The 19,717-nt window shown below is 43.0% G+C and overlaps 1 protein-coding gene and 1 long non-coding RNA gene across 2 annotated transcripts in view; one reads left to right on the top strand and one right to left on the bottom strand.

Moving 5' to 3' along the window:
* LOC102442753 (transcription initiation factor TFIID subunit 4B-like) overlaps nucleotides 1-19,717 on the bottom strand; it is a 63,180-nt gene that overhangs the window by 36,197 nt on the left and 7,266 nt on the right. The window contains exons 2-9 of the mRNA XM_023747039.1: nucleotides 14,062-14,207; nucleotides 12,716-12,823; nucleotides 9,642-9,803; nucleotides 9,431-9,553; nucleotides 6,819-6,908; nucleotides 5,324-5,929; nucleotides 2,437-2,545; nucleotides 1,443-1,548 (exon numbers count right to left, since the gene is read on the bottom strand). Coding sequence (XP_023602807.1) covers nucleotides 1,443-1,548; nucleotides 2,437-2,545; nucleotides 5,324-5,929; nucleotides 6,819-6,908; nucleotides 9,431-9,553; nucleotides 9,642-9,803; nucleotides 12,716-12,823; nucleotides 14,062-14,172 — 1,415 coding nt within the window. The 5' untranslated portion in view covers nucleotides 14,173-14,207. The remainder of the gene's footprint in view (nucleotides 1-1,442; nucleotides 1,549-2,436; nucleotides 2,546-5,323; nucleotides 5,930-6,818; nucleotides 6,909-9,430; nucleotides 9,554-9,641; nucleotides 9,804-12,715; nucleotides 12,824-14,061; nucleotides 14,208-19,717) is intronic.
* Nucleotides 18,777-19,717, top strand: part of LOC111823968 — a 3,297-nt gene continuing 2,356 nt past the window's right edge. The window contains exon 1 of the long non-coding RNA XR_002827082.1: nucleotides 18,777-19,210. This is a non-coding gene — a long non-coding RNA (uncharacterized LOC111823968). The remainder of the gene's footprint in view (nucleotides 19,211-19,717) is intronic.

Raw genomic sequence — 19,717 nt, 5'->3', positions numbered from 1 at the left:
TCAGGATTTTAAAGATTCCCAGGGTCGCCGAAACCGGTTTGGCTCAGTGGATAGAGCGTCGGCCTGCGGACTGAAAGGTCCCGGGTTCGATTCCGGTCAAGGGCATGTACCTGGGTTGCAGGCACATCCCCAGTAGGAGATGTGCAGGAGGCGGCTGATCGATGTTTCTCTCTCATCGATGTTTCTAACTCTCTAGCTCTCTCCCTTCCCCTCTGTAAAAAAATCAATAAAATATATATATATATAAAAAAAAAAAAGATTCCCAGGTAATTCTAATGTGCAGCCAAGATTGAGAACCACTGCTCTACATAAATAACCTAAAATAATCTGACTTGGAGAGGGACTGACTTGGAGAGGGACTGGCCTCTCATTATTGCTGGTGAGAATATAAATGGGACGGTCCCTGTGGTAAACAGTTTGATAGTTTAAGTACAGGTGCTCCTGGACTTAAGCCCCAGGAATTTGAATATATTTTAAGTCGTAAGTGCATTTAAAACAGCGAAGCACCTTACACGCTGGGAACACTTACAGCACCTTACACGCTCGGAAATCACCTCGCTGCTGCTGCCCCGCACCCTGCGAGAGTCGTAAAGCACCCTGCTAGCCCAGGAAATAGTAGCAAATCAAGATTCGAAGTACTGTTTCTAGTGAATGCATATAGTTTTCAAGCCACTATAAAGTCAAAAAATCATGAAGTTGAATTGTAGTAAATCCAGAAATCCAGGACCTTCTGTAGTTAAATACACATGTATGTAATGACCCAGCCATCATACTCCCACATATTTACTAGAGAGAAATGAGAATCTATGTTCATACAAAAATCTGTACATAAATATTAATAGTGGCTTCATATATAATTGTTAAAAACTGAAAACCCAATGTTCATCAACAAGAAAAAGGATTTATTCATACAACAAATACTTCTCCCCAATGCAAAGAACAATTTTCTAATATTCATAATGACATAGGATATGAACTTCAAAAACATACTGCATAAAAAAATTCAGATGCAAAAGAGCAGATAATGTAATTTTTCATTTATGTGAAGAATAGACAAAAATGACCCCTGGTGATAGATATAAAAATAGTGGCTGTAGGAGGCAGGGACTGGGATATTGATTTTAAAGGAGCATAAAAGCGATGGATATGTTCTGCATCTTGATCTGGATTATGATTACCTCAGTATATATGTTTGTCAAAATTCATTAAGATGTACACTTAAAGTCTGTGCATGCCAGTGTCGCGTGCACAGACATTGTCGAAAAGGTGTCAGTAAAAGGTGTCAGCACTGTTTTGTTTATAAATTATACTCAAAGTTCTGTTCGGTTTTTTTAAATGCATAAATATATTTATTATTAAAAGTACTATCTGTCATCTCTTTTCTTTTTTTGAAATGTCACTTCCTTAATCCAAATCAAGTTTTTACTATTTATTTTCTTTACCTCAAGGACGTCGCTCCATTCTCCTTTATTTTATCTTTCCGAATAGAAGATACTTGAAGAGGCAGAATTTTATTTCCTGGCAGGGTAGTTTGCTTTAGAATGGAAGCTACAAAAACAAAGAAAAAACTATGCTTTTAAATACACAATCATGCTACATGATGAAAAATTCAGAACAGCTTTTAATAACAAAGAATAATCAAAGAAAACCTCAAACTGCCCTAAAACTATGTTGAAATTCAAACATGGCAATGAATTTATTGCCTGCACATGGAACCATTCACTAAAATCAAGACCCCCAGCCTTCAAATTATCTACGGAATTACCAGCACTATAAAAATAGTATGCAGAAAAAGTGACAGAAACATGTTAATGATATATCATTTCTATGGTAGATTTTAAAAAACAATAAAACCTCTAAATTTTATGCGCAAGACTAACTGACAAAGAAAGAAAGGAGCACATTTTAAAAAGAAAAGGCTACAGAAAATTTTCTAAGTCAAAAAAGTACTGCCCTAACCAGTTTGGCTCAGTGGATAGAGCATTGGCCTGCGGACTGAAGGGTCCCGGGTTCGATTCCAGTCAAGGGCATGTACCTTGGTTGCGGGCACATCCCCAAGAGGGGGTGTGCAAGAGGCAGCTGATCGATGTTTCTCTCTCATCGATGTTTCTCTCTATCCCTCTCCCTTCCTCTCTGTAAAAAAATCAATAAAATATATATTTTTTAAAAAGTACTTATTTACTACTGGACTGATGTATCTGACTACAAATACTGTGAATAGTTGCTTCTTTTACTCTAAAACAACATATCCCCTTAGAAAGTGGCTCTGTAGGTACAAAGATGTACCACAGTTACCTTTCAGTCTTCTCTCTCAGGTCCCATATAAAAGACCACATCTCTCGTCTCTTAATAAATAGAACATTAAAAGAGAGTACAAAACCCCATGCCGTTTCAAACCCAGTGTGATGGGTCAGAGTCTGGCTGGAGGTGGCTGACCGGAAGTTGCTGCAGTGCTCACGGGCATCTTCTTCTGAAGGGTCAGTGCTGAGGAAGGGGGGAGTGTGCCCACTTGTCTGGAAATGCACCCTGAAGGCTGCTGGACTACCTGAAACAATGAGAACCGTCGTTAGAGTCATTCAAGCAAACCTGCTTCAGTTATAACAAGAGAACAGCCAACTGTGCTCACCCAGCGGTAAATATACCTGATCGTAGCATAACAAGAATGCCTACTTAAATCGAAATCTGTACGTGGCAAAATTATCTTGTTCAAAACTGAAAAACATGATGATCTCACACATTATATTACTTCTTAGAGTGGAGCTCAAATTTACATTACATATTGCCCAATTTAAACCTCCATATGTGCCATATTTTCATTTTTTAACTTTTATCATGGAAAATTTCAAATATACACAAAGGCAGAAGAAACAATAAGATGAAACCACCTATGCCCGTGGTCAGCAAACTGCGTCTCACAAGCCACATGCAGCTCTTTGACCCCTTGAGTGTGGTTCTTCCACAAAATACCACGTGCAGGCACACGTACAGTGCGATTAAAACTTCGTGGCCCATGAGCAGAAGTTGGTTTTCGGCCTTGGCGAGTCTATTTTGAAGACGTACTATTGATATTTGGCTCTGTTGACTAATGAGTTTGCCGACCACTGACCTATGCCATTATTACCCAGCTTCAACGATGATTAATTCTTTACCAACATTGTTTCCTGTATATCTCCACCCACTTCGCTACCATCCCCAATAATTTTAAAGCACCCCCAGATATAATTTTTTTATCTATCTACTAGAGGCCCAGTGCATGAATTCGTGCACCAGTGGGGGTTCCTCAGCCTGGCCTGCGGGATTGGGTTGAAACCAGCTTTCCGACATCCCCCAAGGTGTCCCGGATTGAGAGAGGGCACAGGCCAGGCCGAGGGACCCCACCGGTGCATGATCGGGGCAGGGGAGAGATGCAGGGGAGGCTGGCCAGCTGGGGAGGGAACACGGGAGGGTTCCAGACCGTGTCTGGCCCATCTTGCTCAGTCCCAATTGGCCGGACCCCAGCAGCAAGCTAACCTACCAGTCGGAGCGTCTGCCCCCTGGTGGTCAGTACACATCATAGCAAGCGGTTGAGCAGCCTTAGCATATCATTAGCATATTATACTTTGATGCTTTAATTGGTTGAACAGCCGACCAGTCGACCAGACACTTAGCATGTTAGGCTTTTATTATATAGGATAAGTATTTCAAAATACTATACATCTCCAAAAGATCGACTTTTAATGGGCCGTTTTTAAAAAATACCTGGAAAATGACAATGCTAAAGGCATCCACCAAAATAAACAGTTCAAGAAATCCAAAGAGTGAGTGTTGGGGACAAAGGAAGCAAAGTTAAGGTAATAATAGCAGGGCCTTATTTTTAGCTTCAAAGAAGGAAAAAAGTACAATAGCAGAAGTTCCTTTTTTTTTTTCCCCCACCTCAAAGAAGAAAATAGTCACCATGTATTTGAGCCAGCTACTGACAATGAACTATTTTAAGTCCTTAAATTCATTTTTGGCTAATATAAATGTGCCAGGAGACAGACTTCTGAACAGAATTTGGGAGTACAATTTATTCTGTATTTTAATTTTTATTGTAAATAAAATATAAAATCTAGTGTGCATCAATCACTAAATAAAAGTAACTCATAGCGCCCTGGCCGGTTTGGCTCAGTGGATAGAGCGTTGGCCTGCAGACTGAAGGGTCCCAAGTTCAATTCCGGTCAAGAGCATGTGCCTTGGTTGCGGGCGCATCCCCAGTTGGGGGTGTGCAGAAAGGCAGCTGATCGATGTTTCTCTCTCATCGATGTTTCTGACTCTCTATCCCTCTCCCTTCTCTCTGTAGAGAATCATAGGAAACTCCAAATAGGAACTAATGCCCCTAGAGAAGAAATACTAAATTGGAATAATTCAACTTCCATCATTCTGAGAATAGACTCTATGTCCCTTAGCCCAGCCTGTGCTCTCTCACAGCCTGGGACCCCTCGGGGGACCCGATGCTGGTTGTAATACCTTGCACAGAACCAGCTTGGGAAGGTGAGCCTCAGTGGCAACCTGCATCTGGTGCTGTGCGTGGCCTGGCCTACAGACCAATCAGGGTCGAGTTCATGCCAGTGCACGGGAGGCAAAGGTGTCAGTTCAAATACATGTGTGCGCGCGCGCGCTGCGCGCGCACACACACACACACACACACACACACAGAACACATGATGATATGGGATATTTATATGTATCACCAAATTTGAGCTGGGACACACAATCTTGGGTCCCCATTATTGCTCATCATAACGACCATGACACTTGGGGCAGCATGTGCAGCATTCTCCTGCACATTTGTAAAAAAGGGAAAATATTGAGTGAAAATATGTAAGAGATTTATATAGAGAGAGAGATAGCAGGAGGAGCAGGAGGCAACCAATCAATGTGCCTCTCTCACATCGATGTCTCTCTCTTTCTCTCTTTCTCCCCCCCCCCACCCCCCACCCTCTCTAAAAATCAATGGAAAAAGTATCCTCAGGTGAGGATTAGAAAAAACAAAAAACAAAGAGAGACTTTTCCTTAAGGGATACGCAGTGTAGAGGTGCAATGTCATGATTTCCACCTCTCAAATGATTCAGAAAAAAATGACGTGCGTGTGTGTGTGTGTGTGTGTGTGTGTGCGTGTGTGTGTGTGTTTTGCAGTTAGTTTGCCAGCAGAGCGAGGGAGAACAAAGCAAACGTGGTAAAACGTTCACAACTGGTCCAACGTGGCCCAGGGTACACAGGGGCTCACCTGACTCGTCTTGCCAATTTTCTGAATGGTTGAAATTTACAAAATACGGAAGAGAGGAAGGAAGGAAATGGTGCTCACCAGCTGCTTGACTTTCACTGCCTGTGGGAGAGCAGCCGACGGGGAAAGGACGGGTCCCGGCTGTGCGAGTGTGATCTGGACCGGAGCGCCCAGGACAGGCTTCTCAGAGGTGGTCCCAGCAGAAGTAACGACAGTTTTCACAGACGGAAGACAAACAGCTGATGAAGTTTCTCCCAAAGTTACTGATGGGAGGGCCAGCGTCACCCCTGCTCCCGAGACCACTGGCTTCTCAGGGGGAAGCGAGACTGCTGCCACTGTGTTCTGTACAGAGGTCACAAGCGGTTTTGGAGTCTGAAGCACGACAGTTCCAGCTGTTGCTCCTCCTGCTACAGCAGCTGGACCCACAGAATGAAGTGTCACCACTCCAGCGTTTGCTCCCCCAGGGCCAACAAAGGAATTCACACTTTGCGCGGACACCGTTCTGGGTGTGGCTGCTCCAGAGACAAGGGCCCGTTCAGCCTGGACTGAGGAGTCGGTTGCTGTCGCCACAGCGGTCACCGGAGTGGTGCCGGTAGCAACGACGGCCTCCCCGGAGGTCTGCTGAACACACTGCTGGATGAAGCTCTGCGAGCTGGGCAGGAGCTGTCGCAAGGCACTCACACTTTTCTAGAAGCAGGGAAGGGGAAAACACCAACCACTAAGGAGATCAGTGACGAGTAACATAAAAACACTTTTATTTCATATCTTTACAACATAAAATAATCCAAAAGTACATCAACTTTTCAGTTGAGGGAATCTGACATCACTTATTTATGTCTGTCAATATCCAAGATTTAATTTATTTCAAACGAAAAGTGCTTTTTTTTGACAAAATGAAATGATTATGTCAGTCTTAAACTTTTGAATACTGAACATCAATTTTCATTCTGCCAAACCAGGCTCTTATTGTCAAAGTTACTGTTCTCCATTAAAATTCTGTTTAATGCAATACATCTTAGAGAAGAATATGCTACTAACAAAATAAATTAACTTTTTAAAATAGCCTTTCCAGCCCAGCCGGCATGGTTCAGTGGTTGAGCACTGACCTATGACCAAAAAGTCATGGTTCAATTCCTGGTCAGGGCACATGCCTGGGTTGCAGGCTCGAAAAGCAGTCGATCAATGATTCTCTCTCATCACTGATGTTTCTCTCTCTCCCTCTCCCTTCTTCTCTGAAATTGAAAAAAAAACGCCTTTCACTAAGAATGTGAGTCATTAGGAAAGAGCAGAAGGCCCTACTTTTGTAAATGTCAAGAATTTTGCACATACAAGCATTAAATAACATAATCAGGTTATATTCGTGACTCAGATGGTGCTTCAGTTCTCCCAGTGTGTTCCAAACCAAAGAATATGCACTAGCAACATGAGTTACAGGTTACAAACTGAGAGGCCTCTCCTACATTGCTAGTTACCTTCGCCTTAAGTTGACAGCATGCTGAAATATTTGGGTTTTAAATTACATTAAAAGTAATCTAATACCAAGGATTTTTTCAAAGTAATAAATAGGTAGCTCTACCTTAAGAAAGGGGACTAGGTGAGGCTGGGGTGAAGACTTGAGCTCAACATACAGTTGTCTAGTAAATTCCTCCGCTTCGATTTTTGCATCCTGAGGACAAGGGAAAGAAAAACACGTTTAGGTCTACAAATATTTTAAAGCAGGAACAACATGTAATTTGTGATGGTAAACACAACAAGCTCTGAACAGTGGTAAGTCCCTCATTCAATGGAGGCATTTTCTTCATGTCACTAGTGAAATGAGCCATCGTAAACAATGGACATGTTTGCTCATGCAGGGATGATCCCGGTAAGCAGAACCAGAGTAGAGCTGGCAGTCTGAGTGGAGCTACTGCACCGCAGGCTGTTCAGAGCCTGACGAAGTGGACAGAGGTCCTGCATTTCTTAGGGTAGAGAACAGGAAGTTATTTGGTTTGGGGGACTGGATGTTTTTTGTTTTGGTTTTTCAATTTTGAAATTACCTTCATCAGGATACACTATTTTTAGAATGCGGGGGCTGTAATAACAGATACAATTGTTCCAAAGGACTTAGGAAGCCTTCCATACTGCCCTATATTCTAAGCATTTCAGGGGTCTATGAGGTCTAAATTATTTTCATATTAATACTAAAAAGGTTTTTTTTTTGGCCTGTTTCACTGTGCTGAGATTTGCACTGATGGTATAGAAGCATCAGTAGGTAAAATTGCTGGCAAGAAAGACAATGGCAACAAATTAAAAGAGGTGTCATCATATTCTCTATCACTAGGCACTTGGGGTAAAAAAAAAAAATAGAGCCAGTTTCCTTTTTAAATGTCCTCAATGAAGCAGTAAAAATTCATTTGACTAAATATCAACCCTTCAGTAGACATCTTCTTAATATTGTGTGTTAAGCAATGTGAGCCACACAGAACATTTCTGCTACAGACCCAATCAAGATGCTCAAGGAAGAGCAGCCTGTGATGGAGACGCTGGTGACGCAGCATCAGGTAAGACCCTCTCCAACATCACAGGGAGCTCCCCAGGTACCTATCTGAGGGACATCTACTCCTGTTTACGGACATCAAAGACTCCTCGAGGGTGAGAAGCCACTGACACCAGAGAGAGACAGCTATCCCAAGACACCGACAAAGCTTTATCGTTATGGATTGATACTGAACTCAGAACCCATTTTGTTTTACTGTTTTTACCTAAAATACTAATGATATGAGTCATAATAATTGTTATAGTTGTTCTTTGGGTTTTTCTATATAGTCCAGCTATTTCTGACTATTGGACATGTATAACGGTTAATATTCTTCTCATGGTTTATGTAAATGTTATACTAGAAGCCATATACAGAAAAATAAAACAGAAGGTAAGTAAAACCTCAAATCATGATAGTTCATAGGATAAAAATGATCTAAGACTATTTTCTCACAACTAAGGTCATAAGACCTGACTACCTTCCATTAACCTGCTCTTCCCTTTTTGGGAAAAATACCCCCTCAACTCAGATCCTATGGTTACAGCACTGCCCCACCCCAACGGTCAGCAAGGCAACACTGAGACTGAGGCTTCCCAAAGCTGCAAGACCACACTATCCGACTAAAATTTTGGTCTTCCAGGCATCCTTCCAATTGATTTATGATCAAAAAGGGGAACTATGGACAAAAAGAGGGGGTGTTCTATGGGAAGTAACCTCACAGGGGGATCTGATCATAAAAGCCTAACTGGGCAGCTCATGGGCAGTCATGCCCCAGGCCTGAGCTTTAGTGGAAAGTTTAAGCCAGCTCTGTCCATTGCTCTTGGGCATGTATATAACAAACCTTAGAAATGTCAGAGGTGAAAACCCGGAACGGGGGTATTAACCCTCAAAAGAGCACACAATCGTGCTAACTATCCTGTAATCCAGCTCCTGCCTTGCTTTCCCCACTTCCACGTCATCGCCCATGCTCCCTCCTTCATTCCAAATGCACACAAAGATGCAAAGCTGTTATTCTCAGAGCATTTGGGATCTTGCTTCTCAGTATATATATGTCAGCAGTTTGGTTCAAATAAACTCTTATAAAAACAAAAATCCAAAATTATATTGTTATATTCTCCGCATATTTCTTAAACAGTTAATATGCTAATTTCCACATTCATCCACTTTGTAACATATCTGAGCATTTTGCCTGAAAGAGGATAGAAGAAACAATTTGGTGGCTAAAAGACACGGCATCTTGGCACTTAACATAAACCTCAAAGATCATCACATCTACTCTGCTCATCTCATAGAGAAGGAAGCTGAGGCATAAGGAAGTTAATTTATTTCCATAGGTCCCAAAGTTTGTTGTTTGGACGTACAGAACTGAATTTTATTCTTTAATAGTCCGGCTTTTGGCATTTACAATTCTCATAACTTTTTATTTGACAAAGTCAACCTTCTCTCCAAGTCCCCTTCGGCTAAGGGAAGAAGACTGACACAGAGAAAGCAGTGTATACTACAATAGATTGGCCTGAGACTTACAATCATCACAAAGCTTTCAAGCAGCAAAAGCAAAGTTTATGTAAAAATCCATTTAAAATAAACTTCATTTAAAAACAGTCATTTCCCATTTAAAAGACGTTCTCTGGATCTTACAGAGCTCGCAAGGCTTCATCGCACTGACTTACCAAAAGTTGTCCCACCAGCTTCTTGACATTCTGCCCCATCTCCGGGGACTGTGATCCACTACATGCTAGTTTTATTAACATCGCAAGAAAGTTCTTACATTTCTTCACATTTTCTAGCATCGCCTAAACATGGAAATAGAAACAAGCACTCATAAGAGAGTTCACACTTTTCTGAAGAGCTGCATTGATGGAAGGTGCAGTGAGAGCTTACCGGAGTGAGGTTGGTCTGAGCGGCTGCCGAGTTCCCCGCTTTGAGGGCGGGCTCACTAGACGGTGCGTGTGATGCTCCCAGACTTGAAGGCTGCAGGGTAGTCACCGTATTCGACGGCTTCACGGGAGTGACTGTGACAACACTGGTTGGCACAGCCACAGACTGAAATTAAAAGGAGCATGTGTTCAGATATGTATCACTATGATAGGTATCAGAGTGGGCGCCTCATTTCACTCACCAGACTACACAGATGGACTTGAAATCTTTGCTTTTATGTTATGTAACAGCTACAAAAGCTCTGGACTCTAGTAGATCTGAGATTCAGTCTCACCTACCTTCTTTTCATTGACACCTACTGAGCATTGACCTCAGGCAAGTTACTTACTCCTGCTAACCCTCTGATTCCTGACTATAAAAAAAACAGGAATAGCAATGCTACCTACTACTTTAGGGTTCTTTGTGAAATACAGTGCCAAGCACAAAGTCCTCACAAAATATTAATACTTCTCTAAAAAGGATTGGAAATAGTAAGCCTCTATATAGAAATATAGAATTTCCTGTTCTCTAATTCTCTGCTTTTTCATAAGTATAAAGCAGAGAGATTTACTGGCCATTTTATCCTATACAGTGGGTCCTTGACTTACGAGTTTAATTTGTTCCGTGACGAAGCTCATAACTCAAATTACTCGTATGTCAAATCAAAAAGTGAACGAGTGAGACACGTGATGCTGGGCTGATGTTGTGGCGTTCACTGTGACGTTCGCTGCGCCAACTGGCGGTGGGGTATCTGAAGCTGGCTCGTAACCTGAATTTTAGCTCGCAACTCAAAGCAAAAAAATCGGCCGAGAGACGGCTCGTATCTCAAAAAACTCGTTAGTCGGGACACTTGTAAGTCAAGGGCCCCACTGTATAATAAAACCCTAATATGCAAATCGACCCAAACAGCAAAATGACCAGCAGGAATGACAGGTCACTATGACATGCACTGACCACCAGGGGGCAGAACGCTCACACCAGTCTGCTTCCTCCCGAGGAAGGTAGACAGTGGCCCTGATGGGGGGGGGGGGGGGGGCAGGGCCGCTGACCAGGGCCCCACAGATGGCTCTGATGGCCAGCCAGGCCTAAGGACCCTACCCTATATATTGGGAACAGTCTCTTAGATTTAAAAATTAAAACCTGGCAAGGCTACTCTAACACTGAAAAAACAGGATGATGCAGTGATAACATGCATCGACTCTGGCTTGCACATTTTGTGGTCAGCCCTGATTCTGACACTTATAACTGTGTGACAAAGCCAATTACTTAACTTCTCTCTGCTTCAGTTTTTCACCCATAAGATGGGAAAATGGTACTACTGCCTCAGAAGGATCATGTTATGTATTACTTTTTATAATCAGGGCAAAAAAATATAGCTGCCTGTACAACAGCAAGATGCCTTTCACCTATATGAAAAGTATGGTCACTGGTGCATGCAGCGTCCCAGATTGCGAGAGAGAGATAGCCGACTGCCGGTTTAGGCCCGACACCCCCCAAGGGGTCCCAGATTGTGAGAGGACGCAGGCCAAGCTGAGGGAATGAATTTCGTGCACCGGGCCTCTAGTATTCAGGTAAGCTGCTTTTATGTAGACCATAAGAGTAACTGCCGAACCAGTTTGGCTCAGTGGATAGAGCGTCGGCCTGCGGACTCAAGGGTCCCGGGTTTGATTCCGGTCAAGGGCATGTACCCTGGTTGCGGGCACATCCCCAGTGGGGGGCGTGCAGGAAGCAGCTGATTGATGTCTCTCTCTCATGGATGTTTCTAACTCTCTATCCCTCTCCCTTCTTCTCTGTAAAAAATCAATAAAATATATATAAAAAAATAAATAAAAAAAATAAAAAATAAAAGAGTAAGTAAGCATTACAAATATTATGAAAATGATATCTTATTTTCACACTGAAAAGAATTTCAGTTGCTTCTTCTACCCTCCACTGAAATGAGGTGTGATTATAGCACCATCTGCAGGATAAAAAGTTTCATACAAGAAATCAAAGTGAGGTTGTAATTTAGAAAACTATATTGAGATAAAGCAACAAACTTATTTTAAGGATAGACACTAAAAGTTACAGAATGAGTAAAGCTTGAGGGTAGAGAGAGAATAATATTTACAATTCACACATAAAACCAAACACTGCACCTTCATTCTAATTTAAATGCTTGTCTTCTATCGGCATACAGCACCTGCTTCTGGACACTTGGAGACATGGCAATTTGATGCGTTTGTGTTAATTTAAAATATTCAAGTAAAGCTGATATTCTAAGAATCCACACCAATGATGGCGAACCTTTTGAGCTCGGCGTGTCAGCATTTTGAAAAACCCTAACTTAACTCTGGTGCCGTGTCACATATAGAATTTTTTTGATATTTGCAACCATAGTAAAACAAACACTTATATTTTTGATATTTATTTTATATATTTAAATGCCATTTAACAAAGAAAAATCAACCAAAAAAATGAGTTCACGTGTCACCTGACACGGGTGTCATAGGTTCGCCATCACTGCTCTACACCATGTTAATCTTGTGTTTCCCATACCTCCAACAGTTACCAGTTAGATACATGTCATCATACATCACTAAATTGCTCTCTTCAATGTCACACAGTCAGCAACTCATACATCTGGCAGAAAATCCTATTATAATAGCCCTGACCGGTTTGGCTCAGTGGATAGAGCGTCAGCCTGCAGACTGAGGGGTCCCAGGTTCGATTCCAGTCAAGGGCATGTACCTTGGTTGCGGGCACATACCCACTAGGGGGTGTGCTGGAGGCAGCTGATCGATGTTTTTCTCTACCCCTCTCGTTTCCTCTCTGTAAAAAAATCAATATATATATTTTAAAAATCCTATATAATAAAAGGCTAATAATGCAAATTGTCCCCTCAACCGGGAGTTCAACCAGGGGGCGGGGCCAGCCCAGCCCTATTGACCCTGACCCCACCCATGCAGGAATTCGTGCTCCGGGCCTCTAGTAGCTAAATAATAAAGAAATATGGAAGAATAACAGCGCACACATGGCCACCCGTCTGTCACACTTACTTGTACTAAGGAAGGCTTTGTAACAGTGGTTACCACAGTAGCTCCCATTTGTGCCAATGGTTTAACAGGTGCCACAGCCACTTTCTTGATTAACTGTGAATTAGAATTCTGGGGGTTGGAGAGATAATACAGAGTCATCAGCATTAGTAATTTAAAATCACTCAGGCACTAGCTGGTTTGGCTCAGTGGATAGAGCGTTAGTCTGCAGACTGAAGGGTCCCAGGTTCGATTCCAGTCAAGGGCACATGCCTGGGTTGCAGGCTTGATCCCCATTAGGGGACGTGCAAGAGACAGCCAATCAATGATTCTCTCTCATCATTGATGTTTCTATCTCTCTTTCCCTCTCCCTTCTCTCTGAAATCAATAAAGATATCTTTTAAAAAAAATTAAAAAAATAAAATCAATCAGTACTGGGGCAAATATAAAAACACTTTACCATAGCAAACTTCTTCGTTGTACCTGGCTTTCTAACCTTATAAATGCTATACACATTCTCTACTATGAACTTAACTGGCCAATCGACCAGTTGATATTTCATATACCTAAGGAGGCAAGTGATTTAACAAATAAGTATCCAATTACTTCAGGATAAATTTCCAAACTCGACAGTATGGCGTATATAGAAAACGTGGATTCTTATTTGCTATCATTGACAGAAAAAAATCTTGCTAATCTATCTTCTCAACCCACTGCCGTTAGATACAGCAAACTGGAAAGGGAAGGAGTAGCTATCACTGACAGACACAGTTAACAGAGAAAACGACTGGTTGAAAACCCAGAATCAAATTAGAAGAGTAAAATAATGGGGGTGGGGGAGATTTAAATTGGCAGAGAATAATATTACCACAGAAACAGTGCAATCTTTCTTTAGCATGAACCTGACTCATCAAGAAAATGCTATACTATATTCAGCATTTTCTATTTAATCAAAGAAAGATGCCCAGAAGTATGTGTATATGTATATTTTAACTCAGGCACACAAAGTAAGCTGCAGGTGCCTAGAAAGATCATCATGTATGTAAAATAAATCGGCCCTGTACAACGCCAAGGTGATAAAATACTGCATTAAAGTTCTGAATTTCTTAAAGGTAATTTCTATAAGCTACGGATAAAAGTGAATACTAAACTGTAGTCTTAATATTTTGCTATAAATTAAAATTGAAGCAGAATGGCTTTCTTTCCATTTAAAGATACAAACAGCCCTTTGAACAGTCCCTTAAGGACTACAAAATCTTTGAGTATGAAGACTGAATTTTTATTGTTTTAGCAATCAGCAAATGACAAAACCAAGATACTTGATAAATTAAAGAAAATGAAAAAAGAAAAAAAGAGTTAAGGTACGTTACCGGCATTGCACAGATTTTGACTGTTTGAGGATTCGTTGGTAGCGCCGGTCTTGAAATTATGGTACTTGTAGTCTCGGCTCTTGTTACAGGTTGCTGAGGAGATACCAACATCAACTGACCACTGTTACTTTTGATCAAAACTGTTCCTATATTGAAAAAGAAAAAAAAAATTGATGTAGCTGATAAATGAAGCATAATTATCAGCTATTTCTTCTCCTATTTCTTTCAGTAATGTGAATGGTCTGAAAAAGTGATTAGTACATACTGAATTCCATATCTACTAGTCTCTATATGTAAAAACCTAAGCAACTGGAATGCTGGAACAACGACAGGAACGACCAATCGCTATGACACACACTGACCACCAGGGGGCAGATGCTCAACACAGGAGCTGCCCCCTGGTGGTCAGTGCACTCCCACAGCCGCCCAACCTCCCCTGGTCCCTCCCCAGGCCAGCCAACCTCCTGTGGTCCCTCCCCCACCCCTGTCCGGCAGGCCCTGGCCAGTGGCAGGAAGGCCCCAATTGGTCACTGGCCAGGCCTAGGGACCCAACCCGTGCACAAATTTTGTGCACCGAACCTCTAGTTACATAAAATATAAAAATGTTTTTACTCAAACCTACTTAAAAGTCTAAGTATATGGCTGAAACCTTTCTGGAGGAGGCAAAAACACTTTTTTCTTCATGACATGAAACTATAAAGCTACAGTAAGATGCCATGAGTAAGAAAGCATGGTAAGACTATACAAACTGACCAATGGAACAAAACAGAGAAGCCCAAAATGGACTCATATAGTTATGTAATATCTAATTTTCCTAAGAGGCCCTGCAGATCAGTGAGGAAAAGAGACCGACTATTCAATAAACAGGACTAGGTCCATGCGCTATCTACATGGAAAAGACGCAAAGCTTCACACCATCCACAAAAACCACTCAAGGGTAAAAAAGGAAAACCTTTTAAACTCTTAATGTAGAAAATTATCATTCTTAACTTGGACTAAGAATTTAACTATATAATGTTTGATACATCCGACTATATCAAAAGAGCTTTTGTTTAGCAAAAGACCACCAGGTAAAAAGACAAACCACAAGATGAGAGAAATTTTTAGTGCACATATATTAAAAGGACGAATGTCCAAAATAACAGATGCCAATGACAGGGAAAGGTAAATTAAGACCACAGTGAGATATCAACTTCCATTTACCAGATAGGCAAAAATTAATAAGTCTAAAAGCATTTGCTCATTTCATGTCTCTGTCATATTTTGGTAATTCTCGTGATATTTCAAAATTTTTCATGATTATATTTATTATGATGCTCTGTGATCAGTAGTAATCTTTAATTTCCTGTAATTGTTTTGGGGTGCCACAACAATGCCCATATTAGATAAAGATAGCAAACTCAATCAATGCCGTGTGTTCTAACTACTCCACTAATCAGCAAACAATTTCCCCATCTCTATCCCTTTCCCCAAGACACAACAACATTGAAATTAATAGTTATTAATATTAACCCTACAATGGTCTCTCACTGTTCAAGTGAAAGAAAGAGTCCCTCATCTCTCTCTTTAAATCAAAAGCTAGAAATGATTAAGAGAAAGGCAGGTCAAAAGCTGAGACAAGCTGAAAATTAGGCTTCGTGCACCAAACAGTTAATAATGCAAAGGAAAAACCCTTGAAGAAAATTAAAAATACTACTCCAGTGAACACATGAATCATAAGGAAGAAGAAAGTTTTAGTGGTCTGGGTATTAAGTCAAACCAGTCACACCATTCTCTTTAGCGGAAACCTAGTCCAGAGTAAGGCCCTAACCCTTTTCTCTCTAAGAAGGCCGAGAGAAGTGAGGAAGCTGCAGACGAAAAGTCTGAAGCGAGCAGAGGTTGGTTCCTGAGGCTTAAAAAAGGAGCGGTCTCCAGAACAAACGGAGAAGAGATCTAGCTAAGACAATTAATGAAGGTGGTTCAGGTGAAAGAGGTGTGCAATGTCGATAAAACGATAAAACGGCCTTACTTTGAAAGAAGATGCCACCTAGGACTTTCACAGCTGGACAGAAGTCAATGCCTGGTTTCAACTCTTCAAAGGACAGGCTGACTCCCTTCTTAGGGGCGAATGCAGCTAGTGACTTTAAGGTGAAGCCAATACTACGGATTTACCATCCCAAAAAACGTAGGGCCCTTAAGCATTATGCTAAATCTACTCTGCAGAACAAAAAGCCTGGGTGACAGCACAAGTGTTAAACATGGTTTACTGAATACATTGAACCAACTCTTAAAACCTACTTCTCAGAAAAGACGCCTTTCAAAAGAATTACTGCTCATTGACAAGCTCCTGGTCACCCAAGAGCCCTGGGGGAGATGCACAATGAGATTAATGTTGTTTTTGTGCCTGCTAACCCAACTTCCCTTCTGTAGCCCATGGATCAAGGAGTAATTCCAACTTTCAAGTCTTATTATTTAGTAAAGAATGTATTTTGTAAGGCGATAGCTAGTGCCATAGATAGGCTATAGCGGCCATAGATAGGCTATAGCGGCCATAGATAGTGATTCCTCCGACAGATCTGGGCAAAGTAAATTGAAAATCTCCTGGAAAGGATTCCCCACCAACACTCTCCCCCACCCCTCACCAGAGCCGTCTGCCCATTCTCTCTGAGTCTGTCTCAATTTTGACTGTTAGTTCAATTAGATTCCACGTGAGCAAAATCATATGGTATTTGTCGTTCTCCAACTAGCTGGTTTCACTTAGCATACTGTTCTCCATGTCCATCCATGCTTTCACGAAGGGTAAGATTATCTTCCTGTTTATGGCGAGTGGTATTTACTCCATGTGTAAGTGGAGCATAGTTATGTTATGCACTCGTGTACTGAGGGACTCTGGCTGCTTCCAGTCCTGGCTACGGTAGATAACATTCCCAACGTGGCCTCTGTCAGTCCTTGGTTACAAGGCTTCTCTCCAGCTGCTCTTCAGATGGTTATTCAGGATGGTTTTTCTAGACTTTAGTTGTAATTCAGGTTGGTCCTGGGAGGAGGTGAATGTAGCTTCCACCTAGTCTGCTGCCACCTTGGATCTTCCCATATTTACATATTATTTAAACCAGTTCTGATCACAGAGGAAATTCTAAAGAGAAATCAAATACTTAAAGTATATCATCAAATCTCATTTCTCCAACAATTCAGTTCTCAACCAAGTTGTTCACAGAAAAAATGTGTCAGTTGTCAACCAAAACTTCAGTTTTCGACCAGACAACCCTTTCATGCTTATACCTCAGCATGACAAAAAGCATCTCTCAGCCAACAAAGGAGAAAATGCTTTTGTTGCTGGTGAAATCAGGATTAGCACAATTTTAAAACATAAAGAGGCTATTACGAGTGCTAATGTTGCTTAGGCTGCGAAGATGCTCACCAAACAACAATCGCAGGCAATTGAATAGGTAGAAAAACTGTTGTTGACTGGAGTTGGGTAAACTAAAAGCAGTTCAGCCAATGCTGTCGGTGGTAGCATTTCAGAGGCAGTGAGATATGAAAATTTTGTTTAAGGCTAGTGGGGGTTACTTTGATAAATTTAAGAAGTGTTTCTTTATAGATTAAACAGCACATTAGACGTGTACATGTATATGAGAAAGGCTAAAACAGGGAAGCATTATGGGGGGAAAAATAATTCAGTCTTCAAAAAAATCGCCTCCTGGAACGAACGGATTAAGTTCGAAAACCCAGGTCCCACTATACTACCCTTAAAGTATAAGACTTCTGTAAAAAATTAAGGAAATCATCCTTGAGTCATCAATTGCTAATGCTCAGTATGTAAAAGAAATGGTACAAGAATCATAACCTTGCAAAAACATTAGTGTCTCCATTTCATTCAGCTCTTGGTTACCTTCTTCTGCACGGATGAGAACACAAGGTCAGCATGCTCTCCTGCCGCACATCGACAAGAATCCCCACCAGCTGCCCCGCAGAAGCCCCGCCCACCCCCTCTGGAGCTGAACACCAACCATAAAGGCAATTCATCTCCTCCCAGGAGCTTCTTCAGGCCACAGCATACAGGTGTCGGTGCCACACCCTTAGGCTCTGGCCGGGTTTGCTGCTACCTAGCGCTGGCAAGTTCAGTGTATGAGAAGGTCAGGCTCTAAAACTCTGTAAATCACCTTTATCCCCGATACGCAATGAGACATAACTGTGCGCACACACCAAGTGGCAAGCACAGTGTTGTGGAGAGAGGACAGCAAAACAGATCTGGATTCAAATCCCCCCCCCACACACACACACACCTATGAGTTTTGCACGGGGCAAATTACCCTTAGAGAATGGTTACTTGCTACCTATTATGACCAACACACAAAAGAATATAAACAATGCATAGAAAGTGCGTAGCCCTCCCTAGGTGACCAGTACACGCTCAATCAGTGATCAGTTCCCGCTTAGCAAGTTTTCACTCGTGAAAGTTCTCCCATTTCCATACTTTTTAAAATTGCTTCTAAACAAACTTCACTGACTACACAGCCGTTTAGCTTTAGGCGGTGATTTCATTCAAACACATTCCTCACCTCTTCATAAGAATGCGTGCAGGATCATTAGAACGAGAAGGAACTGTATCCAGTGACGCACACAGCTTAACTAGTGCACGTCCCCGTGTCCCAGACAAAACCGAAACAGAACTCCATCAGAAGTGAAGATCATCACCTTTCCACGATGGTCACCACCAAACAGAACACTGGCTACAAAAGAGACCCCATCGTTTCGCTGGGGGAGGCGCTGAAACCCTTGAAATCAAATGCTGGGACTTCTTTGCCACCTTGGCCTGGCAGAGCCCCCATTCCGCTGAGCAAAATTCACAGAAGAGTTCATGCAAAGAATGGGAAATGCGCTGCCCCCGCCCCGAAATTCCAAGAGCTTTTCCGCCGAGGAAAGCAGGTAACCGCTCAAATACCCTTGGTCGTATTTACAATATGTAACTGGTCGGAGCAAAACCTTTGCACAGACCATGGGGAGCAGCCCCACAGCAGCCTGGGGAGAAGGCGCATCGCCCCTCCCGCCGCGCACGCTCCGCTGTCAGACCAGACGCGGCTCTGAGGGCAAGTGGGGGAACCGCACGTCCCGGACCCGCACAGCCAGCATCGTCACCCCCGGCGCCCGGGAGCAGGACGCTCGCCTGCAGGTCAGTGCACAGCCCTCCTCCGTCCCAACACCCAGGAGCGTCTAACGGGCACGCGGGTGGGTGTCAGGGACCCTTTCCCCGCAAAACGCACGCGGCCCTGCCCGGGCAGCAGCCAGCGCTCGGGGCCTCCAGACGCGCTGCCCCCGCTTCAGGGGTCGCTGAGTGGAAGCCTCTCGGGTGACGGGGAGCCCAGCTGCGGGGGGGACTCCAGGGGCTCCCGCCCGCAGAGCCACCGTGCGGCTGGGCTTCCTGTCAGCTGCCCCCCAGGGGGCGCCACCCGGGGCCCCGACGACCCGAGTCCCCGCGGGCCGAGGGGGGACCCACCTACCCGGGACCCCACCTACCCCGGGGCCACCCACCCCGGGCCCACCTACCGGGGGCAGCTGGAGGCCGGCGGCAGCTGCAGGGTCGTGTGGCCGGGCTTTCACGGTGACCAGCTGAGCTGCGGCAGCTGCGCTGACAGGAGCCACCTTTGACCGCCAGGTTCCCCACGGAGTTCGGGGGCCG

Source organism: Myotis lucifugus, unplaced genomic scaffold (genome assembly GCF_000147115.1).
Source record: "Myotis lucifugus unplaced genomic scaffold, Myoluc2.0 scaffold_782, whole genome shotgun sequence".
Classification (NCBI taxonomy): domain Eukaryota; kingdom Metazoa; phylum Chordata; class Mammalia; order Chiroptera; family Vespertilionidae; genus Myotis; species Myotis lucifugus.
Note: the sequence above shows the minus strand (reverse complement) of the source record. Positions and strands in the feature narration are given on the sequence as shown.